At 42.2% G+C, this 26,006-nt stretch overlaps 1 protein-coding gene across 1 annotated transcript in view; it reads left to right on the forward strand.

Annotated features, from left to right (window-relative positions):
• The first annotated feature begins 4,959 nt into the window (after positions 1-4,959).
• The window catches only part of wwox (WW domain containing oxidoreductase), a 360,819-nt gene continuing 339,772 nt past the window's right edge, over positions 4,960-26,006 (forward strand). The window contains exons 1-4 of the mRNA XM_065022484.1: positions 4,960-5,335; positions 5,538-5,602; positions 6,324-6,381; positions 9,682-9,851. Coding sequence (XP_064878556.1) covers positions 5,229-5,335; positions 5,538-5,602; positions 6,324-6,381; positions 9,682-9,851 — 400 coding nt within the window. The 5' untranslated portion in view covers positions 4,960-5,228. The remainder of the gene's footprint in view (positions 5,336-5,537; positions 5,603-6,323; positions 6,382-9,681; positions 9,852-26,006) is intronic.

The raw sequence follows: 26,006 nt of genomic DNA on the forward strand, positions 1-26,006 counted from the left end.
TGTCGAAGGAGAAAGACCTTTATCAAATCTACTCTGAAGAAAGGTCAGTATGATTTCGATACTGCAGTGCTGTGGGTATTCACTATAGGCCTCGCACCAATGCGCAAACGCTTGCCACCTGTATGCATGAAAATGTGTTTTTGTTGAAGGAGCCCTAGCACTCTCTATAACTGCCAGAGGTAACCCCATACCAGCTTCCATTTGTGCCTGAGACAGAAGGTCTGTGCATAACGGAAGTGTCCACGGTGCTCCGGACACCATTGAACTCCGGTCTGTAAACCAGACATCCTTTAATTAAACCATGTCTGTGGGCCAAAACAGGATACCAGTATCAGCTCCAGCCTATGCTCTCTCACTCTGTCCAATACCTGTTGTAGCAGGGGAAGTGGAGGAAATCCATTGGTGGGCCCGGGCATCGTGACCCAACGTTGGGTTGTCGTTCTGAATGTAATACCAAACAGGGCAGTGTGTTGTGCTTCGAGATGCAAACAGATCTACATGGGCTCGTCCGTACTGGCGCCAAATCGCCTCTATCACATGTCGGTGGAAACGCCACTCTGCAGACTGAGGCTTAACCCTCGACAATAGGTCAGCACCTACAGTATATTCAACCGGCCTGGAATGTGCGCTGCTGACAGTGAGCGCAGGTGTGTGTGTGCCCACAGATGTATCCGTGATGCCACTTGGTGCATGGACAGTGAGCGGACTCCGCCCTCGTGATTGATGTACGCGATCGAGGCTGATTTGTCGGGAGGAATCAGAACGTTATGCCCCTTTATCCTGGGGGGGAAATGTAATAAATACAGGCAAATCGCTTCCAGCTCCAAAGCATTTAAATGACTGTTCGTTATGCATCCGTCTTAAACTGCGCCCCATCGCCTCAGGGAGGCGTCAGTCTTTATGACAACTCGCAAGGCTGCTGGATCCCCACTGAGAGCATGCTTGGGATTAGCCAGAAGGATAGGGTGTGGCGACATGGTTATCAGCCAATAACGGTCTCTTTTTGGAAAACGCGTTGGCTAATAAACCATTGTTGGACAGGTCTCATGCGTATTTGGCCAAGTGGTGAGACTGCTGATGCTGCAGCCATTAGCAACCATAACCTGGCAAGCCCTGACAGTCCAGGTCTGGTGGAATGTGCGGGCTGTAGTCAGAATGCACCTCTGTCTGGTGACTGTTAGACACGCACACATAGACAAAGAGTTCAGTTCCAAGCCTAAGAAGCTTGTCTGTTGGCGAGGAGTGTGACTCTTTTTCTAGTTTATCAGGAAATTTAGATTGAGGATATGATTTATCACTATCCTGGTGTGTGTCTTGAGCCAAGCGAGGACTAAATGGCCACCCGGACTATTTACGTTGACCCCCCTTTGTTTTTACACTCACTGTTTATTATGTTTGCATAGTCACTTTACCCCTACCTACATGTACAAATGACCTCTACTAACCTGTACCCTCGCACATTGACTCTGTACCGGTACCCCCTGTATATAACCTCGTTATTCTTATTTTATCGTGTTACTTTTTATTAAATGTTTTACTTTAGTTTAGTTTTTATTTTTTTTTAGTACATATTTTCTTAACTCTATTTCTTGAACTGCATTGTTGGTTAATTAAGGGCTTGTAAGTAAGCATTTCACGGTAAGGTCTAAACCTGTTGTATTCGGTGCATGTGACAAATAACATTTGATTTGATCAGCTACTCTTCCTGGCGTCCACATGAAACATGACAAAATACATAGTGCAGAACATTATTAGTCAAGGACTGAAATACATAAACGTCACACATAGCCTACATATTAGTATATACACACAATATCTAGGTCTAATGCATAGTACAATGCCAATTACAATACAATATATATAAAATGGCTGTGTCTCTTCACAATCCCCTTTGTACAGTAAGGAGTTATTTTGTCTGTTTTTTTAAACTGGTTTGATTGCTAGCTTGTGTTACCTGGGGTGGCAGAGAGTGTCATGTAGTCAGGGCTCTATTTAATACTTTGCGTTTCCCAGCCTCTGTTCTGAACCTGGGGACTGTGAAGAGACCTCGGGTTGCATGTCTTGTGTTGTACGATAATTGATTGAACTGTGTGTCAACTCCTTGAACAGACAGTTCAGTGCCTTCAACACATCAATACCTCACACAAAGACCAATAGTGATGCAGTGTTGTGTCTTTGGCTCTGCTGGATTAAGTGATATGACATGCTATTGTATAAAATCATTTCTCTGTAATTAATATTACCGGATTAAGCTAATCAGGTAGATAATTAACTAGAAAGTCGGGGCACCACGAAATAATGTTTATAGAGCTGTTATCTTCTGAATAAGCTCTTAAAGACCTGGTAATTGTCACGTTCTGACCTTTATTTCCTTTGTTTTGTCTTTATTTAGTATGGTCAGGGCGTGAGTTGGGGTGGGCAGTCATTTGTTTTTCTATGTTTGGTTTCTGTTTCGGCCTAGTATGGTTCTCAATCAGAGGCAGGTGTCGTTAGTTGTCTCTGATTGAGAATCATACTTAGGTAGCCTGGGTTTCACTGTTGGTTTGTGGGTGTTTGTTTCCGTGCCGCACTGGCCTGGCTACCGGGAGCATTCAACCAGGTAAGGTTAGGCAGGCTCGGTGCTCAAGAGTGCCAGTGTGCCTGCACGGTCCGGTCTATCCAGTGCTATCCAGTGCCACCTCCACGCACCAGCCCTCCAGTGGCAGCCCCCTGCACCAGGCTGTCTCTCCGTCTTCTGCCTACAGGTGTTCCCGCCTGTCCAGCGCTGCTAGAGTAGCAGAAAAAGGAGAATGCAATAACTATTTACTCTGAGCTGCACTTCGGCTGATGAGAGGCCGGGTTGTCCAGCATGGATTTCTGGTCCTCTGAAGACTGTCTAGTGGTGAACTGGAGCGTGGTAGAATGGATACTCTGTCAGTCCTCTCCTAGCCCACGTTTAGTGACGACTCCTAACTCAACGGCTAGCAGGTATCGCTTCTGGAGAATAAGAGTTCAAAGTTCATACCAAGTTGCCATACTTTTAAGCTCATGCTATATTCTGGCTGGTATAGTCGAAATTCATCCTTCCGGGGTGTAGGTCGTCACCTTCACATTGAAATTCAATGCTAATTTCATTAGGTTCTCTAAGGTTGGCTTAGTTCTGTAGGTGGTCTTTGTCCTTTCAACGTGGGGACCTCAAGTCCACACATCCTTGGAACAGCTTATTATCTGAGCCCTTTTAAACGTAGAACTGTCGCCCTAATGTCCTCGGAACAGAAAGTTACAATTTCGTCAAGGGCTTTATATAGGAGGGGAGAGAAGGGCGTGTTTCATAGTTTATAACCAATGCCTGTTCACATGGGCAGGGCCACTAAGTTGAGCATAGTTTACTCTATGATAAACCTTTCTCTCCTTAAGAAGCTAAATTACATTGAATATTTTCACAAATAGTTTCATATTTAAACATTTAAATTGCACAACAATTCCATGTGAACCTGATGACTATAATGTGTAGACTTTCCAAGATACAGTTTATGTCATCCTATCATCAGTAAGAATGTCTCAGACGCCAACTGATCTGGCATCCTATTCATTTAGTACCAACACATATTTTCAGCTGGTTGGATTACCGAAATATGGTTCCTTTCCCAACATATTTTGATGTTCCCAGACTCTCTATGTTTAGCAAAGGCTTTTCAAGAGTCCTTCTGTAGAGTCAAGAGAGAGGAAAGGGAGAAAGGTATTTATGGGGGGTTCATAAACCTCACCCACAGGACAAAGTCATGACAGCAGTCAATCTCTCCTCAACTTTGACCCAGGAAAGACTGACATGCATGTTACTGACTCTTTCCCTCCGTGTACATCTAAGTGCGATACGTCCTGCTTTGTTCTGGACCAACTCCAATTTACCTATGTACTTCTTTGCGGCACATGACCACACAGCTGGGCAGTAATCCAGGTGCGACACAACTGGGTCCTGTAGGACCTATCTGGTCGACTGAGATGTCAAAAAGGCAGAGCAACGCCCTATCATGGACAGACCTCTTCCAATTTTAGCAACCATTGAGTCTATATGTTTTGACCATGACAGCTTGCTATGTTGTCGGTACCAGGTGGTTTGTCCTTATTCGATACATTTAAGTTTTGTAGACTCTATTCAGTAATTCCAATGTTATATATTTGCATTTTATTAAAAGTGTATTTCTTTACATATTTTTTTTATTTAACTAGGCAAGTCAGAACAAATTGTTATTTCCAATGACGGCCTACACCGGCCAAACCCGGACCACGCTGGGCCAATTGTGCGCTGCCCTATGGGACTCCCAATCACGGTCGAATGTGATGTAGCCTGGATTCGAACCAGGCACTGCAGTGACGTCTCAGTCGGGAGCCCTACATATAGCCTTCAATATACTAGTAGCTTTCAAAATACCAGTATTTGTGTAAACTTTCTAAAGAAATGCTGGTATAAATAATACAATATTAAAAATAAAAGTAATGCAAATTATCTATAATTGTTGGTGGTTGCAATGCTGTGAAAAACTGTTGTATTGTACTAAAGTGTAAAATCGAAACTCCCCAAATATATCATGTTTTGTAGAGGGACTCTTATTTTGAAGGGGAAAAATCCGTAATCGTGCTACCAGTATAATATCATGCTGCCATGAGAACGATAATCTGTTTCTGATGCCCACTCGCAATTGCTCATATGTCGGTGGTATCTGGATCATTGCAACTACCGCATTGGCACTGAGGTTTAAAATAGCTAAGGGGTTAGGGACGTCCCAAGGAACCCGAATAGCACCCTGACCCTCGCTAATATGCTAACGCGGTTCAGCCCCTCGAAACCCCTCACATTCTCGTGCGCAGACGCAGTTTTGGATGAGTACATTTTGTCACTTTGTTACCCCTAAAATGTATGATACACATGGTCATTTACGGTATGCATACATTATTCATTGTACAAATTATATTACTGTTGACATTTTTGTAACTGTAATGTTTCAGTATCTTATTTGAACTGAGGAACGGAATGACTTTACTCCTGCATGACTTCATTACCCAAACAACACTTCGCCGACATAAAACTCATCACCGTATTATTGCGGAAGTGCTGAGGCAGGATTACAACTATAGCTCAGTGGATTATAATCACAGAGTTTCTGATTTCGGTTTTCACAGCTCCGTCGCTTCTGCAAAATATAGATTGTCATTTTGCTATATCTCTGAATTCGAAAGAAACACGGGATATGGCAGCTTTAAAGTATGCTGGTATGGACGATACAGACAGCGAGGATGAGCTGCCCCCAGGATGGGAAGAGAGATCTACGAAGGATGGATGGGTTTACTATGCGAAGTAAGCGAAAATGAACTATTGCGCATTGCTCATAGTCAACCAGTGCCGCTTGATTTTATGGCAGTGTTATGCTTCCCATAAACCAGTCCTTGAACATACAAGCATTTGGCTGTAACATCGATGCAATATTGCGCAGAGAATAGAGCAGTGCTATCAGTAATTGCTAGCTAGTTTGATGGATTCTCTGTGTCTCTCTCCACAGTCATGAGGAAATGAAGACTCAGTGGGATCATCCCAAAACAGGGAAGAAGAGACGCTGTGCTGGAGGTTAGAGTTATTCTTCGGGCAGACCCCATTCCCTACTTTGTTCTTTCTACCACCAACCCCATTACATCCCACCCCGTTCAATTTGCCTGGCTACCCAAGCTCCTTGCTCCGCCAAACGCTACGCCCACGGACGTTAGTTTCTTCCCCGTAATGAGTCTGAGTACCTTCCAGACGATTTCTAGAATGGAAATTAATTCTTGACCCGATGGGTTGGGCTAGATCCAGAACACACGTGCATAAAGTGGCGTTTAGAAAACCCGTTTTTGGCTTTGATACTCTGATTGGTTAGTGATGATCCAATCGCTGATTACTTTTTATACAACACCCCTCATTTTGACATCATCACAAATGACTTCAATGATGGCAGTCTCAGACCTAAGTATGTAGTGAACAATAGAGCAGCGGAGGAATTCAGTTGGAGTCGTCAGGCAACCATTCAATATGCCTTATTGCAAGTGTGTAATTGTCATTACTTATCCACATTGGACCCAATCTTGTGTGTATCATGACTCAGCAGATTTTTTCTTATGGCTCTGGGTGCACCTGGTTGTTCATAGTGAGAGGTCAAAACACTGATACACATACAATTCTGCTATTGTATATGTCTCCTTCAGTTAGGATGGCATTCAGTAACAGACCATTCAGAGATAATGAGTTAATGGTATGAATCATGTTTCTGAATGACTTGAGGAGTCTAACTGGAGGATTTTCTTCCCCACAGATCTACCATATGGATGGGAGCAGGAGATGGATGGCAAAGGACAAGTCTTCTATGTGGAGTAAGTCTTCATTTCCTGATGTACTGAACCAGCAAGTTAAGGGGTGACAGTAAAGAAATCAAAACTGGAAGCACTTTATTTTACGGTACATCAATTTACCAGGCATTTAAAAAAGAATGACATGGTATGGTAAATACACAGTAATAACCTACTAATGACTTGTTTGTTTCTTAGGGCTTCAGTTAAATAAGCACCATATTCATATCAGTTACATGTTTTATTCATTACCAGGCAAATAGCAGTGGAAACTGTTCCGTAACATAAAGTGCTACCAAAAATGTATGGCGCCGGACGGGATGGCTGCCATTTTACTGGCTCCTAACCAATTGTGCTATTCTGTGTGTTTTTTCGCTTAGTTTGTACATAATACATCCACACTGAGCTAAAGGCTAGAGCTGCCACTTTCAAGGAGCTGGACACTAATCCGGATGCTTATAAGAAATACGCTTTGCCCTCCGACAAACCTTCAAACAGGCAAAGTGTCAATACAGGACTAAGATTGAATCCTACTACATCGGTTCTGACGCTCTTCGGATGTGGCAGAGCTTGCAAACTATTGCGGATTACAAAGGGAAACCCAGCCACTAGCTGCCCAGGGAAGCGAGACTACAATATGAGCTAAATGTCTTTTATGCTTGCTTCAAGGCAAGCAACACTCAACCATGCATGACAGCAACAGCTGTTCCGGACAACTGTGTGATCACGCTCTCCATGGCCGATGTGAGTAAGACCTTTTAAACAGGTCAACATTCACAAAGCCGCAGGGCCAGACGGATTACCAGGACGTGTACTCAGAGCATGCGCTGACAAACTGGCAAGTGCCTTCACAGACATGTTCAACCTCTCCCTGTCTGAGTCTGTAATAACTACATGTTTCAAGCAGACCACCATAGTCACTGTGCCCAAGAACGCCAAGGTAACCTGCCTAAATGATTATCGCCCCGTAGCACTCACGCCTGTAGCCATGAAAGCTTTAAAAGGCTAGTCGTTGGTCACATCAACGACATCATCCCAGAAACCCTGGACCCACTACAATTTGCATACCGCCCCAACAGATCCACAGATGACACAATCTCTATTGCACTACATACTGCCCTTTCTCACCTGGACAAAGGAACACTGTTTGCTGTTTGTTGACTACAGCTCGGCGTTCAACACCATAGTGCCCTCAAAGCTCATCACTAAGCTAAGGACCCTGGGACTAAACACCTCTCTCTGCAACTGGATCCTGGACTTCCTGAAGGGCCGCCCCCAGGGTCCAGGGTCCGCCACGCTGATCCTCAACACGGGGGCACCACAGGGGTGCGTGCTTAGTCTCTCCCATACTCCCTTTTCACCCACGACTGCTTGGCTACGCACGACTCCAACACCTTCATTAAGTTAAAGAGGACACAACAGTGGTATGCCTGATCACTGACAACGATCTGACAGCCTACAAGGAGGAGGTCAGAGAGGTGCCAGGACAACAACCTCTCCCTCAATGTGAGCAAGACAAAAGAGCTTATCGTGGACTACAGGAAAAGGGCGGCTGAGCACGCCCCCATTCACATCGACAGGGCTGTGGTGGAGTGGGTCGAGAGCTTCAAGTTCCTTGGTGTCCACATCGTTAACAAACTATCATGGTCCGAACACGCCAAGACAAGACAGTCAGGAAGAGAACATGACAATGCCTATTCCCCCTCAGGAGGCTGAAATGATTTGGCATGTGTCCTCAGATCCTCAAAAGGTTATACAGCTGCACCATTGAGAGCATCTTGACTGGTTGCATCACTGCTTGGTATAGCAACGGCTTGGCATCCGATCGCAAGGCGCTACAGAGGGTAGTGCGTACGGCCCAGTACATCACTGGTGCCGAGCTTCCTGCTATTCAGGACTTCTATACCAGGCGTTATCAGATTGTTAAATTGTCAAAAACTCCAGCCACCCTAGTCATAGACTGTTCTCTCTGTTACCGCACGGCAAGCGGTACCAGAGCACCAAGTATGGGACCAAAAGGCTCCTGAACAGCTTCTACCCTCCAAGCCACAAGACTGCTGAACAGCTTCTACCCTCCAAGCCATAAGACTGCTGAACAGCTTCTACCCTCCAAGCCATAAGACTGCTGAACAGCTTCTACCCTCCAAGCCATAAGACTGCTGCACAGCTTCTACCCTCCAAGCCATAAGACTGCTGCACAGCTTCTACCCTCCAAGCCATAAGACTGCTGAACAGCTTCTACCCTCCAAGCCATAAGACTGCTGAACAGCTTCTACCCTCCAAGCCATAAGACTGCTGCACAGCTTCTACCCTCCAAGCCATAAGACTGCTGCACAGCTTCTACCCTCCAAGCCATAAGACTGCTGAACAGCTTCTACCCTCCATGCCATAAGACTGCTGAACAGCTTCTACCCTCCAAGCCATAAGACTGCTGAACAGCTTCTACCCTCCAAGCCATAAGACTGCTGAACAGCTTCTACCCTCCAAGCCATAAGACTGCTGCACAGCTTCTACCCTCCAAGCCATAAGACTGCTGCACAGCTTCTACCCTCCAAGCCATAAGACTGCTGAACAGCTTCTACCCTCCAAGCCATAAGACTGCTGAACAGCTTCTACCCTCCAAGCCATAAGACTGCTGAACAGCTTCTACCCTCCAAGCCATAAGACTGCTGCACAGCTTCTACCCTCCAAGCCATAAGACTGCTGCACAGCTTCTACCCTCCAAGCCATAAAACTGCTGAACAGTTCATCAAATTGCGACCTGGACTATTTGCATTGACCCCATTTTTTACTCTGCTGCTTCTTGCTGTTTATTATCTATGCATAGTCACCTTCCCCTACCTACATGGACATATTACATCAATTTCCTTGACTATCCTGTAACCCTGCACATTGACTCGGTACCGGTACCCCCTCTACATAGCCTCGTTATTTTTATTCTTTACTTTAGTTGATTTATTTTATGCAAATATTTTCTTACTTACTTTTAAGAAAATCATGCATTGTTGGATAAGGGCTTGTAAGTAAGGTCTGCTGTATTCCACGCATGTGACAAATAGAATTTGATTTGATATCTCCCCACTGGTGTAAAGTAGACCCATGGCTGTGAGCAGCCTAACTATTCCCCACTGTCTGCCTGAGACTGTTCATGAGGCCTTGTTTTGGTAGAGAGGGACCTGTTGGAGCATCCGCACAACCACTTAGCTTAGTGTCGTCTTGTCTCATCTGAACTTGGGTATTTTATTTGGTAAAAAATACAACATACAATTTACTCCTTCACCCTTCTCTCTTTCTCTCCCTCCATCCCTGCCCCTTCATTAACAGTCACATTAACAAGAGGAAGACCTACTTTGACCCGCGGCAGGCGTTCACGGTGGAGGACGTGCTGGTGAAGCCGAAGCGTTACGACGGGAACACTGCAGCTCTGGAGATCCTGCAGGGTCGTGACCTCTCAGACAGGGTGGTCCTCATCACCGGGGGAAACTCTGGCATCGGTGAGTTTTGGTCTGTGTGTGTGTATGCACATGTGCCTGTGTAATTAACTTATTTATGCCTCAATATAGTTAAATGCACCTTCATTATTTCACCAGTAGGTGGGGGTGTTGTACCACAATTATTTTTGTCCTGTCCTGACAGTGCTTCTCTGTCGTCCCCCTCATTGTATGCCTTTAAAACCAGGCATTCATAAACACTATGAAATATTACACTTAGACTGAACAAGTAATTCACTAATACCCAACATGATTGTATTGAAGGTCAGTATCACTTTTCACTCATACCTGTATACGGGTTGAAAATGGCAGATAGTAATTGTAATTGTGTGATGGTGAGGATGCAGGGTTGTGTTCCAAACAAAACAACTACAAGTGTTCTTGCTCTAGTTCCTCAACAGCACAACTAGGAGAGATAAAAAAAAAACACCTTATAGTTGAAGACTCTTCTTTGAGTCATGAAGGTGCATTGAAATGACTTTACATTTACATTTAAGTCATTTAGCAGACGCTCTTATCCAGAGCGACTTACAAATTGGTGCATTCACCTTATGACATCCAGTGGAGCAGCCACTTTACAATAGTGCATCTAAATATTTTAAGGGGGGTGAGAAGGATTACTTTATCCTATCCTAGGTATTCCTTAAAGAGGTGGGGTTTCAGGTGTCTCCGGAAGGTGGTGATTGACTCCGCTGTCCTGGCGTCGTGAGGGAGTTTGTTCCACCATTGGGGGGCCAGAGCAGCGAACAGTTTTGAATGGGCTGAGCGGGAACTGTACTTCCTCAGTGGTAGGGAGGCGAGCAGGCCAGAGGTGGATGAACGCAGTGCCCTTGTTTGGGTGTAGGGCCTGATCAGAGCCTGGAGGTACTGAGGTGCCGTTCCCCTCACAGCTCCGTAGGCAAGCACCATGGTCTTGTAGCGGATGCGAGCTTCAACTGGAAGCCAGTGGAGAGAGCGGAGGAGCGGGGTGACGTGAGAGAACTTGGGAAGGTTGAACACCAGACGGGCTGCGGCGTTCTGGATGAGTTGTAGGGGTTTAATGGCACAGGCAGGGAGCCCAGCCAACAGCGACTTAGGAGCTGTGCACAGTTTAGAGAGGTATGTGACCACTTGGAGACACCAGTTAGTCCTCTCACTCAAACCCTTGTCATGTTTTTATCTTATGTTGCACCTACCCCACATTTTCCAGGAATAATCTTATGTTACTGAATGTATCCAGAGTATTTTCTTTAGATTTTGTTATCAACAAATACAGTGAAATGTACAGTAAACGTAATATACACATACAAATCAACAGTGTAATGTTTGGATTCAGTCTTGTTTCAGGTGAACTGTTGTATCCTCAACTTTGATCTAATCATTTTCTCATAATCTCCAAACCGTTTAATTGCTACCATGCTTTTGCATAAGCTTTTCTTCTGTAAGAATCATGTCAATTTAGGCCTAGCTGTACAGGCCAATTCCCACAAGTGTAAAGGGTTAACCGAGCTGAATTGCATGGCATTGTTAACTGTAATGAATGATGGCCATTTATGGGGAGAAAATGCATGGCTCACTGTATAATGGCCCTGGAAACGAATGTATTTCTCTGTGTAAATTAGCACAAGTAGCAGCCATTTATCCACAGTCACCGCTTCAGTTGCAGGGAGATAACGACAGCACGAGGAAAATTAAACAAACATAAAATCGTTAATTGTCTTTGTATTCAAATCATTCCTCTCTCCTAAAGTTCTAGCTTTGTAAATGGAGTGAGTATATCACTAAAGATGGTTGTAAAACAGTGTGGGTTGTTTTCAGATTTATAATGATTTCAGACCGCGACTGAACTCATGTGGTTGTAGACTATCTCAGCGTCCCACACATAATTACTTGTTAGTATATATTACTTTGGGCCAGAGGTTCTGCAACACAGTCAGGTCTGTACCTGGTTATTCTCAAGAAGGAACAAAACAACAAGGATTAGCATCCAGGGTAGAATAAAGGGATAAACTCTGGCTATCATGTTGAAGTCATTCGAGATAAACAACTTTTGCCAGGTAAAATTTAACTAGTCAAATGCAAAAACATATAGGCCTTCTGTCACTAAACATATTTTGTCAAATGGATAAAGCTGATGTAGCTTATTACCTGTAACATAGTCCTCTTACCGAGACACTTTCCAGTGAGTGAGATGGTGTTTTTTATTCCTCCAAAAGAGGGCACAGAAGCTCTTTCAGGTGCAATGTGGCGATCTGAATAATACACCGATCTTTACACTCATCAGTCCCTTTGTTTCTCTTAAAATACACAATATCTAACGTATCAAAAACACACTTCGATATTTTAACAAAGTTTCGCTGTTGGTCTATTGATTCTGATTAACCATGGTGCATTGCACCCGGTCTGTAATTTATTTCCCCCTGTGATAGGGTTCTTGTTTTTCATTGAAAATGATCAGACACAATTATAAATTAAATAACCCATTGATATTATTACAAGTATTGTCTAAATTGTAATGTTTGTATTGCAGTGTCAATGCCTAATGAGCACATATTTACCTAACCTTTGTCCTCCACTTGTCTCCCAGTGTACTGAATATGAATGATCCTGCTATAATAAACAGTATTCCAATAGTAATTGCCACCAGTAGCGAGCTCCCTTGACATCCTCATGGTCCACATGTGAAATGTGCTTATGCCAATTGACTAGACACAGTGGGAATTGAAATAGCACCAGTTGTGTTTCAATCCTAACGTCAAGGCTATTTTCATTTGTTCAACAGAATCGTTTTAACAGGAAATATGAGGACAATTATTTGTCACTATAGCTGGCTATTATTTATTGTGTTAATTTAGCTCTTAATGCATGGGGAATGTACATATATGAGGCCATTAATGCATGAAATGTAATGCTGTCTGATGTTGTTAACAGGCCTGAATAGGCTCTAGTAATATTGCTGGAAGGCGATACAGGGATGTGGTGCGTCTCAGCTTACAGCATTAGTCTTCTTTTCTCCCTCTCTCCTTTTTCATTTAAAAACCAGTAACTTCTCCTGTTTTGCTGTAATGGAAATGAATGGTCGCTGTTAGCCGATCTCACCTTCTCGCTCTTTTTCTCTCACAATTCATTTAAAGGGGGCTTTATTGGCATGGGAAATGTTTAAACGTTTGTTTGTATACTGCTGCTACTCGCTGTTTATTATCAATGCATAGTCACGTCACCCCTACCTACATGTACAAATGACCTCTAACCTTTACCCCCGCACACTGACTCGGTACCGGTACCCCCTGTACATAGCCTCGTTATTGTTATGTTATTGTGTCACTTTTTACATTTTTTACTTTAGTTTATTTGGTAAATATTTTATTAACTCTTCTTGAACTGCACTGTTGGTTAAGGGCTTGTAAGTAAGCATTTCATGGTCTACACTTGTTGTATTCGGTGCATGTGACAAATAAAGTTTGATATAATTTGATTTACATTGTTTATTTCACTTGCTTTAGCAATCAACACGTGAGAATAAACTAATTTAACAATATCAACAAAAACAACAAGGTTTAAAAAAGATAGACATTTCAAGAGTTATATTATCAGCTATGTTTTAGCAATGTGCAAATACTGTAGTTGTAGTACGAAATAGTGGTGGAAGATAACTAAACAGGTAAATAGTGGTGGAAGATAAGTAAACAGATAAATAGTAGTGGAAGATAAGTAAACAGGTAAATAGTGGTGGAAGATAAGTAAACAGATAAATAGTAGTGGAAGATAAGTAAACAGGTAAATAGTGGTGGAAGATAAGTAAACAGATAAATAGTAGTGGAAGATAAGTAAACAGGTAAATAGTGGTGGAAGATAAGTAAACAGATAAATAGTGGTGGAAGATAAGTAAACAGATAAATAGTAGTGGAAGATAAGTAAACAGGTAAATAGTGGTGGAAGATAAGTAAACAGATAAATAGTAGTGGAAGATAAGTAAACAGGTAAATAGTAGTGGAAGATAAGAAAACAGATAAATAGTAGTGGAAGATAAGTAAACAGATAAATAGTGGTGGAAGATAAGTAAACAGATAAATAGTAAGTGGAAGATAAGTAAACAGATAAATAGTGGTGGAAGATAAGTAAACAGATAAATAGTGGTGGAAGATAAGTAAACAGATAAATAGTGGTGGAAGATAAGTAAACAGGTAAATAGTGGTGGAAGATAAGTAAACAGATAAATAGTGGTGGAAGATAAGTAAACAGGTAAATAGTGGTGGAAGATAAGTAAACAGATAAATAGTGGTGGAAGATAAGTAAACAGATAAATAGTAAGATGGAAAATAAAGATAAAAACAGATAAATAGTAGTGGAAGATAAGAAACAGATAAATAGTGGTGGAAGATAAGTAAACAGATAAATAGTAGTGGAAAATAAGTAAACAGATAAATAGTGGTGGAAGATAAGTAAACAGATAAATAGTGGTGGAAGATAAGTAAACAGATAAATAGTAGTGGAAAATAAGTAAACAGATAAATAGTGGTGGAAGATAAGTAAACAGATAAATAGTGGTGGAAGATAAGTAAACAGATAAATAGTGGTGGAAGATAAGTAAACAGATAAATAGTAGTGGAAGATAAGTAAACAGATAAATAGTAGTGGAAAATAAGTAAACAGATAAATAGTAGTGGAAAATAAGTAAACAGATAAATAGTGGTGGAAGATAAGTAAACAGATAAATAGTGGTGGAAGATAAGTAAACAGATAAATAGTAGTGGAAAATAAGTAAACAGATAAATAGTAGTGGAAAATAAGTAAACAGATAAATAGTGGTGGAAGATAAGTAAACAGATAAATAGTGGTGGAAGATAAGTAAACAGATAAATAGTGGTGGAAGATAAGTAAACAGATAAATAGTGGTGGAAGAGTGGAAAATAAAGTAAAAACAGATAAATAGTAGTGGAAAATAAGTAAACAGATAAATAGTAGTGGAAGATAAGTAAACAGATAAATAGTAGTGGAAAATAAGTAAACAGATAAATAGTAGTGGAAAATAAGTAAACAGATAAATAGTGGTGGAAGATAAGTAAACAGATAAATAGTAAACAGATAAATAGTGGTGGAAGATAAGTAAACAGATAAATAGTGGTGGAAGATAAGTAAACAGATAAATAGTGGTGGAAGATAAGTAAACAGATAAATAGTGGTGGAAGATAAGTAAACAGATAAATAGTAGTGGAAGATAAGTAAACAGATAAATAGTGGTGGAAGATAAGTAAACAGATAAATAGTGGTGGAAGATAAGTAAACAGATAAATAGTGGTGGAAGATAAGTAAACCGATACATAGTGGTGGAAGATAAGTAAACAGATAAATAGTAGTGGAAAATAAGTAAACAGATAAATAGTGGTGGAAGATAAGTAAACAGGTAAATAGTGGTGGAAGATAAGTAAACAGATAAATAGTGGTGGAAGATAAGTAAACAGATAAATAGTGGTGGAAGATAAGTAAACAGATAAATAGTGGTAGTATTTACAATGTTTGTACTCCACTGGTTGCCCTTTTGTCATGGCAAATGGCCACAAATCTTGCTGCTGTTATTTGCAAATTAACAACACATATGGGAGTTTATCGATGTTTGACTTGTTTTAAAATGATTTGTGGGTCTGTGTGATCTGAGGGAAATATGTGTATCTCATGTGGTCATACATTTAGCAGGAGGTTAGGAAGTGCAGCTCAGTTTCCACCTCATTTTGTGGACAGTGGACATATCCTATCTTCTCTTGAGAGCCAGGTCTGCCTATGGTGACTTTACTCAACAGCAAGGCCTATTGCCTTAATTTTGGGTCAGTCACAGTGGTCAGGTATTCTACCACTGTGCACTCTCTGTTTAGGGCCAGATAGCATACCAATTTGCTCTGTTTTTTGGTTGATTCTTTCCAGCTGGCTGAGGGGACTCTTCTCTAGGTTACTCTCTCTGTAGGTAAGGGCTTTGTGGTGGAATGTCTGGGTAGCTCTTCCTCTGTGGTTGTAGAATTGAATAGCTCTTTTCTGGATGTTGATAACTAGCGGGTATAGTCTTAATTCTACTTTCTATTCTGTTTTTCTTTGTACACAGAATATTCAAAATATTCTTGTAGAATTCTGCATGCATCTCAATTGGGTGTTTGTCTCATATTGTGAATTCTTAATTGGTGAGTGGAACCCAGACCTCACAACCATAGGAGGGGGGGTTCTATTTAAGGGATAATGCCCGAGAAGCCAGTGTTTGGAGGATATATTGGCATGGGTGTTGTTAGGCCCAATATTATAAGGACACAAGGCGAAACCCAAATGCAGACACAGGTAGCAGATGGTTGAGCTCCGATATTTATTAATCCAAAGGGTAGGCAAAAGAAAGGTTCGGGACAGGTGAGAGTTCATAAACCGGCTCAGAGTCCAAAACAGTTCCAGACGAAGGGCAGCCTCGAGGTCAGGCCAGGCAGGGGTTCAGTAACAAGATCAGAGTCCAAACAGTATAAGGGGATAGGCAGGCTCGAAGACAGAACAAGCAGAGTGGTCAGGCAGGTGGGTTCGGAGTCAGGACAGGCAAGGGTTGAAACCAGGAGGACAAGAACCAAAAGAGTTTGGGAAACAAATAGGAGCAAGGAAAACCGCTGGTTGACTTGGCAAACAAGACGAACTGGCACAGAGAGACAGGAAACAGGGATATATACACCGGGGATAATAAGCGACACCTGGAGGGGCTGGAGACAATCACAAGGAAGGTGTGACAAATATAACCTCTAAACACCAGCTTCTAGCACATTATCACTTTTATACAACGGGTTGCCAAAATAATGATTGACATATTTTCATTAAAAACATTTATTTTGATTAAAAAACATTTTTTTTGTTGTTGTTGAATTTTACCCCCTTTTCTCACCAATTTCGTGGTATCCAATTGTTAGTAGTTACTATCTTATCTCATCGCTACGACTCCTGTACGGGCTCGGGAGAGACGAAGGTCGAAAGCCATGCGTCCTCCGAAACACAACCCAACCAAGCCGCACTGCTTCTTAACACAGCACGCATCCAACCTGGAAGCCAGCCGCACCAATGTGTCAGAGGAAACACCATGCACCTGGCGCCTGGCCCGCCACAGGAGTCGCGATGAGTGCGCGATGAGACAAGGATATCCCTACCGGCCAAGCCCTCCTTAACCCGGACGACACTAGGCCAATTGTGCGTCTCCCCATGGACCTCCCAGTCGCGGCCGGCTGCGACAGAGCCTGGGCTCGAACCCAGAGTCTCTGGTGGCACACTGCGGTGCAGTGTCTTAGACCACTGCGCCACCCAGGAGGCCCTTATTTTGATAAATGTATTCATAATATTTCATCCACAAGATGTAGTCCTGACACAAATCTAGGTTAGCTAGAGACGCGACCCAGTCGTTCAGTCTTTTTTGTTCTCTATCTATTTATATCTAGATCTATTGATGTTCCATTGCCAGCCTGTATCTAGCCAACTACAGATAACTTACAGTCACGTCAAAAAGTGCAGCCAGAATAACAGCAAAGTAGCTCCGTTTTCATTTGTTTAAGCTGTTTTCTAGTGACATTTATTTGGATACATCCATAACAATGAGCTAATGAGGCGTGATTTCGCCTGGAATAAAAATGTTCTCACTCGTCTGTTGTTCAGAGGAGCTAGCCAACAACACAGCTACAGTTACACAATCACTTCAAACTGAAGCTGGAAAGACTGCAAATTAGCTGCGTTTACCTTTTTTTCAATTGACATTTTTTGTATATATCCATAAAAATTATGCCAGCAGATTCATGATTTCGACCTGCTGAGAAATGATGCCTGCCTGTCTGTCTCATCCCGACTTCCGACACGTTCATTACTATGGTACAGCAGGAGATCGAATTTGAATATTGAAACAATGTCGGAGAGACAGACATCAAGGTTTATACAAATCTCCGCTGTTGAAAACTAAATGTTAGTCTTAAAGAAATGTGAGATAATGTCTAGATACTTTTATAGTGGAGATCAACTTTATAAATTGCCTGGCTGGGCTGATGCGACTGTGGATTGCACAGTCAGATGGAACAGAGTAAATAGGCATTTTAACGTCATAGATTTAGCCGGTGGTAACTTGTGGAAAAGACACTGGCTGGAATGCAGTTTTAACCAATCAGCATTCAGGATTAGACCCACCAGTTGTATAAAACGGATTGAAGTATTGCTTTGCCGGATCCTATTTGGGATGTCGAGTTTTATGTTCCTTTTGAGATTGCTCACAGCCTTGTGGAATTTACCTGTTGTGTTGATGTTTAGGCTGAGGTAGGTATAATTATTTGTGTGCTCTAGGGCAACGGTGTCTAGATAGAGCTTTTGTCATGGCAACTGAACTGTTTTAGGAACACCATTAATTTTGTCTTACTGAGATTCACCGTCTGGGCCCAAGTCTGACAGAATCTTTGCAGAAGATCTAGTTGCTTCTGTAGGCCCTCATTGGCTCCTCTTTCTTTCTCTCTTTCTTTCTCTCTTTTGCTCTCTGTCTCCTTCTGTCGGTCTCTCTCTCTCTCTCTCTCTCTCTCTCTCTCTGTCTCTTCCCTCTGTCTCTCTCAATTAAATTAAATTCAAAGGGCTTTATTGGCATGGGAAACATATGTAAGTCGCTCTGGATAAGAGCGTCTGCTAAATGACTTAAATGTAAAATAACATTGTCAAAGCAAGTGAAATAGATAAACAAAAGTTCCAAAAGAATAAAGAAATGTGTCTATATACAGTGTTGTAACGATGTTCAAATAGTTAAAGTACAAAAGGGAAAATAAATAAACATATATATATATATATATGGTTGCCATTTTCTTGTGGCAACAGGTAACAAATATTGCTTCTGTGATGGCACACTGTGGTATTTCACTCAGTAGATATGGGAGTTTATCAAAATTGGATTTTTTTTCGAATTCGTTGTAGGCCTGTGTAATCTGAGGGAAATATGTGTCTCTAATATGGTCATACATTTGGCAGGAGGTTAGGAAGCTCAGTTTCCACCTCATTTTGTGGAATCTCTCTCTCTCCGTCTGTGTAAAGGTTGTCTCCTCTAGTCCTCAGGTCCACCTGTATGTGTGTACCGTTGATCCTGTAGGGACTGTAATCCTGCCTCAGGCCTCTCATCCAAACCCATTAACAGCTCCTGTTCTAGCCTCCCTCCCTCCCTCCCTCCCTCCCTCCCCCTCCCTCCCTCCCTCCAACTAACGCTACACGGTTACTGTACATTTACTGGCCAAGGGTCCACTGTACTGTTTGTCCTTAAAGGGCTACCATCACTGAGTGCAGCAAAGTACAACTTATTTAACTTAATTAGAATATTGTTATCAATACTCATAGTGGTACTGCATGGTCCAGGGGAGGTGTGTGTTCAGTCGGTTAACTTGAGAGCCCGTCAGTATCTTTGTATTTTTAGTTCTTCATAACACTAAACCTGCTAGCAGTCAACACTTTGTCCTCTGCATGTTCACACCCGTGAACATGTCCTGTTTCAGCTGTTCTCATCCAATCTCTACACGGTGAAAGGTTTTCTTTCTGCCATATCTTCAATAGGGAGGATAGAACGTGTGAATGAGACAAAGCATATATTTGTACTAAATATCTACATCCATATACAGTGTTACATGTGTACACTAGATACTCTATAGAACCCGTGTGTGTTCAGGTGAGGGGTGTTGGTCTCTGTGGTGTCTTGTTATTAACTTGATAATATGACGTATGACGAGTTATGGTTAGTTATGCTCCTAGCAACCCTCTGTCTCAGTACAGCAGGACTAGATGGAGAGACAACTACCCATTCATATCCATCATGACTGGCTCCACAAATAAGACTTCTGTTAAAGGATTCTTGGATTCTTATTATTTTAATCAGTTTGATTAATACATTTTTTATCAAGTTGATTTCAAGAACATTTAATTTCACTGTCACGACATAGATTTTTGTGTGCATGATTTGTGTTTTTGGTTTGGTAAATTTCAAGATTTTACAGAGGACATTTTTAGATTGCTGGTTTACAGGTACTCTAGCTCAGAGTTGTTTCTCTAAACATGCAGAGAATTGTACCTAAATAGCTTTCCCCAGTCCAGCAAGAGGACAAGTACATTAGAGTGTCTAGTTTGAGAAACAGACACCTCACAAGTCCTCAACTGGCAGCTTCATTAAATAGTACCTGCAGAACACCAGTCTCGATATCAACAGTGAAGAGGCGACTCCGGGATGCTGGCCTTCTAGACAGTGTTTCTCTGTCCAGTGTCTGTGTTCTTTCACTCTAATGTACTTGTCCTCTTGCTCAGTTGTGCACCGGGGCCTCCCACTCCTCTTTCTATTGGTTAGAGACAGTTTGCACCGTTCTGTGAAGGGAGTAGTAGTACACAGCGTTGTATGAGATCTTCAGTTTCTTGGTCATTTCTCCTGTGGAATAGCCTTCATTTCTCAGAACAAGAATAGACTGATGAGATTCAGAAGAAAGTTCTTTGTTTCCAGCCTTTTTGAACCTGTAATCAAACCCATAAATGCTGATGCTCCAGATACTCAACTAGTCTAAAGAAGGCCAGTTTTATTGCTTCTTTTATCAGGACAACAGTTTTCAGCTGTGCTAACATAATTGCAAAAGGATTTTCTAATGATCAATTAGCCTTTTAAAATGATACACTTGAATTAGCTAACACAACATGACATTGGAACACAGGAGTGATGGTTGCTGATAATGGGCCTCTGTACGCCTATGTAGATATATAAAACCAGCCGTTTCCAGCTACAATAGTCATTGACAACATTAACAATGTCTACACTGTATTTATGGTCAATTTGATGTTATTTTAATGGACTAGAAATGTGATTTTCTTTCAAAAACAAGGACATTTCTAAGTGACCCCATTTCTAAGTGTTCATCCTATCTCTAAAAATCATTCCCTTGGCGTTTTAGGTCTTTGAATGTTATTTGTTATTCATGAAAGAGTGTTATTGTTTGGTGTTTGTGTTGATCCCTGAGTTGTGTTGTGTGGATTATGAGCTAGGCCTGCTCTCTCCTCTCTCTGGAAGGACAGCTCACTAAACTGATGCAGCCAGTCGCAGAGAGAGAGAGAGAGAGGGGAGGGAGGGAGGGAGGGAGTGGACAGGAGGGAGGCTCAGTGTGCAGGTTAAGCCCATAGCCAGGCTTTGTGAGTGAGCATTAGATTGAGGGAGATTTGTTAAGCATAACTGCCATTAAATTGGCAGCAAAGCCCTGGTATTTACTGCACCACTGCTGTTTGTGAATAAGGAGCCCTTAAAGAGAGGCCCAGCCATGTGTTAAGCCACCGCCTGGTACGGCAGGGATTCATTATTCATGCTTGGACTGACTGGGAGGAAGTAGAGGATAACAAGATGCAACAGACATGTGTGTGTCTCTGTATACACTGTATGTGTGCAAATATGCTTGAGTGTGTATGTGTGTATATCACTGTGGGACAATCAATTGTGTACAGTCCCCTGTCTCAATCTCTTGTGTACAGTCCCCTGTCTCAATCTCTTGTGTACAGTCCCCTGTCTCAATCTCTTGTGTACAGTCCCCTGTCTCAATCTCTTGTGTACAGTCCCCTGTCTCAATCTCTTGTGTACAGTCCCCTGTCTCAATCTCTTGTGTACAGTCCCCTGTCTCAATCTCTTGTGTACAGTCCCCTGTCTCAATCTCTTGTGTACAGTCCCTGTCTCAATCTCTTGTGTACAGTCCCCTGTCTCAATCTCTTGTGTACAGTCCCCTGTCTCAATCTCTTGTGTACAGTCCCCTGTCTCAATCTCTTGTGTACAGTCCCCTGTCTCAATCTCTTGTGTACAGTCCCCTGTCTCAATCTCTTGTGTACAGTCCTTGTGTACAGTCCCCTGTCCCAATCTCTTGTGTACAGTCCCCTGTCCCAATCTCTTGTGTAAAGTCCCCTGTCTCAAACTCTTGTGTAAAGGCCCCTGTCTCATTGGACTTGGCTGGTGTTATTATAAATGAGGAAATGGAAGGGTTTTACAACTGGCATTTCATGTCCTCTCTGAGGAAGATGTTTATTGGCTACGTAATGAGAACCAGTTATGGTTGGTTAGTCAAATTCAACTTTATTAACCTTGGATCAAATTCACAATGCATTCCCAAACTGTTGTAACATGCGAGGGAATTGTGTCGTAGGCCAAGAGGGTTCGATAATGATTACAGTTGTAATATAATTTAACTGGTATGGTTAGAGAGAGAGGATGGAATACATATGTGCTTAAAGCCCTCAGTGGATTCAAATGAAAGGTGACTGGGTTATTGTGTGTAGTGAAGTAGTTTATGGAACCATCAGGTTTACAGTGTGGGGATGACGAGGAGATGAAGCTACGTAGGGGGGGTTGATGACAGTGATGAAAATAGCCCTCCGTTGTGTGTGTGTGTGTGTGTGTGTGTGTGTGAGAGAGCAGTGTGGAGCATGAGATAGGGGACAGGAGGATTGTGTGGGCCAGGTGAGAGGTTAAGAGGGGCCAGGCCAGGGCTAATAGAACCACTTCAGGCCTCTCCGGTGGAACAACTTACACCTGGGCTGTAATTACAAACCATACATCCCACTTTTGGGGTGACACCCCCTCCCTGGAACAAATGGAAGGGCTGCAGTTGGAATGGAGGAGAATTAGAGCGCTCCTCATTGCAGGCGTGGAGTCCGGTCTTTTGGGGCTTAAAATACTCTAGAGTAGGAACAGGTGTATTCATCGTTGAGACGCACAGGAGGTACTGCATTAAGAATAGTTAGGAATTGGGGAGAGCTGAGTGTTCATTAGAGCAGGTGGAAGTTCTCTATAGAGCGAGAGAATGAGTGTAAACCTTTTTAGTTAACACAGTTAGGGGAGTGGTGTTAGGGTGTGAATAATGATGTTGTACAGTTTTGATTTGGTAGAGAGAAAGAGAAGGAGCATGAGATATTTGGGGGCTAGAGAAAGTGAGGTTATTTACCAGAAGATACCGACCCTACCGTTACGCTTGTTTACACGGCGCTGGGGTCGGAACACAATCATGGTTACATTAATACACCTTGGAGCCGGCCGAGATATGGGTCGGAAAATTCACCTCAATGCAGGGATGAGATATGCCACTGTTTTCCTAACTTCAACTTTATCCACACTGCTCTGTCGAGAAGCTTGAAATACTGCTAGTTTTGGATATAGGTACAGTTTGGAGTACCGTGGCATATCTCATCCCTGCATTGAGGTAAGTTTTCCGAACCAATATCTCGCGCCGGCTTCACAGTGTCTTAATATAACCATGATTGCCATTCTGACCAAGGGCAGACTTAGCGATTTTCCTTCAATTCACAAGTGGCTGAAACTATCTCACCGGAGAAAGCATCCGAGCGAGCGAAACTGCGCCCCTCTGTCTGACTATATGTAGCCCATGTATCTGATGCTGTCTGGCCAGAAAGAGTATGACATGCCATCATTTTTTTGTCCAGACAGCATCAAATACAGTACATTGGCTACACATACACATGGGCCACAAATGTCCTCTGCCTCGACGACAATGGCAGTATTATCAGCAGCACCTGTCTTTTACCAAATAAATGCTTATTGTAATTCCCCTAGTCAGGGCAGTGCACAGACCTTTCAGGGTGCAGGTGCTCAAAATGAAAAAAGGCCACCTCCCGCTTGAAAAAAAAAAAAACTTTCATAATTCACATGTCAAAATTCATAACCAACTGACTCTGTAGAGACAATGCTTACGTTTTTGAGCATTGGTCTATTTAGTTCTGCAACAACACTCTCACTCATCACCACAAATTGTAAGCAAGCTAGTTACAGTGCCTCCTAAAGACATGATTGACACAGGGAAAAGAGTCTGGGCTATCAGCTGGTCATTAATATTGATGATTGATGTAAATCTGCTAGTTAGCTAGCTCCATTTCTTTTACTGATTTGTAATTTACCTCTCTATCGTTCTGTCTCTCTCTGCTGTGCGTATCAGCCAAGCAGACCGACTGTTGATGATGCTGTAGGCTAAATCAAGTGTTAATCAATGGTATGCTGCTGTGGCATTACTGTTCATATTTAAACCAGGTATCTAACTACACACACTAGAATGGTGAGTGTATCTCTCAAGCCATGCATGTTTGGATACCGGGCGCGTGTGAGCGCCGTACAGGGAAGATCAACAGGCGCAACCAACCAACGGACGGGTTGGGGGTGGGGGGGGGTGAACTTGATGACAACTTGCAGGCAGTGAATTCTGAACAACAATGACAAAGAATGTATACAAAAAAATGATTTTGTAGTCCTTTGGAGACTGGAAGGGGAAAGGGGCATGTGCACGTGACTGCCCCTAGTCTACGATCCGGGGATGGGTTTCTACTAAGGTAACGTATGGAATTGTTTTAAGATACCAAGGATCATTTAGCTATTTGATTTGGAATTTTAGATATGAAATACAGTGCCTTGCGAAAGTATTCGGCCCCCTTGAACTTTGCGACCTTTTGCCACATTTCAGGCTTCAAACATAAAGATATAAAACTGTATTTTTTTGTGAAGAATCAACAACAAGTGGGACACAATCATGAAGTGGAACGACATTTATTGGATATTTCAAACTTTTTTAACAAATCAAAAACTGAAAAATTGGGCGTGCAAAATTATTCAGCCCTTTTACTTTCAGTGCAGCAAACTCTCTCCAGAAGTTCAGTGAGGATCTCTGAATGATCCAATGTTGACCTAAATGACTAATGATGATAAATACAATCCACCTGTGTGTAATCAAGTCTCTGTATAAATGCACCTGCACTGTGATAGTCTCAGAGGTCCGTTAAAAGCGCAGAGAGCATCATGAAGAACAAGGAACACACCAGGCAGGTCCGATATACTGTTGTGAAGAAGTTTAAAGCCGGATTTGGATACAAAAATATTTCCCAAGCTTTAAACATCCCAAGGAGCACTGTGCAAGCGATAATATTGAAATGGAAGGAGTATCAGACCACTGCAAATCTACCAAGACCTGGCCGTCCCTCTAAACTTTCAGCTTAAACAAGGAGAAGACTGATCAGAGATGCAGCTAAGAGGCCCATGATCACTCTGGATGAACTGCAGAGATCTACAGCTGAGGTGGGAGACTCTGTCCATAGGACAACAATCAGTCGTATATTGCACAAATCTGGCCTTTATGGAAGAGTGGCAAGAAGAAAGCCATTTCTTAACCTCTTCAGTCGACCCTCTACTTTTTTGAACATTTTGTTAAAAATCGCGCAACATTTCAGCGCCCTGCTACTCATGCCAGGAATATAGTACGTTCATATGGTTAGAATGTGTGGATAGGAAACCCTCGGACGTTTTTAAAACTGGTTAAATCACGACTGTGGCTATTACATAACGTGCGTTACATCGGAAAGCGCAGGAAAACCTGATCACAGAAAATGGAAATAAATATCCTTGCGCCACTTCCAGCAATTGTTAACAGTGAGCCGAATTAGATAAGACCGAGCATTCAACTCCCACAGCATCCCCATGTTGTCTAGAGTCTTGTGAATTGAATCCTCTTTGATTCTTGGTTGAACCGAAAGAGGGGCACGACTTACCTCCGGTCTCCGCCCAGATCATTCCGGAAGAGCTCTCTCCTGATATTTTTTCCAAGACGACAGCTAATGATATTTACATCGCCTACGGATGATTTTTATCGCTTATTAACGTTTACTAATACCTAAAGTAGCATTACAAACGTATTTCAAGTGTTTTGTGAAAGTTTATCGTCTACTTTTTGAATTTAAAAAAATGACGTTACGTTGTGAAATCGCTGTTTTTTTCGTTTATCACACAGTCTACATATAACGATATCTTGGCTTTATATGGCCCGATTTAATCGAAATAAAGACCCAATAGTGTTTATGGGACATCTAGGAGTGCCAACAAAGAAGATGGTGAAAGGTAATGACTGTTTTCTATTTTATTGTGCGGTTTGTGTAACGCCGAAATGCTAATTATTTTGTTTACGTCCCCTGCTGTGCTTTTCTGTTGTAGTGTATTGGTGCATGCTATCAGATAATAGCTTCTCATGCTGTCGCCGAAAAGCATTTTAAAAATCTGACTTGTTGCCTGGATTCACAACGAGTGTAGCTTTAATTTGATACCCTGCATGTGTATTTTAATGAACTTTTGAGTTTTAACTAATACTATTAGCATTTAGCGTA

Source organism: Oncorhynchus nerka, linkage group LG9a, assembly GCF_034236695.1.
Source record: "Oncorhynchus nerka isolate Pitt River linkage group LG9a, Oner_Uvic_2.0, whole genome shotgun sequence".
Lineage (NCBI taxonomy): Eukaryota > Metazoa > Chordata > Actinopteri > Salmoniformes > Salmonidae > Oncorhynchus > Oncorhynchus nerka.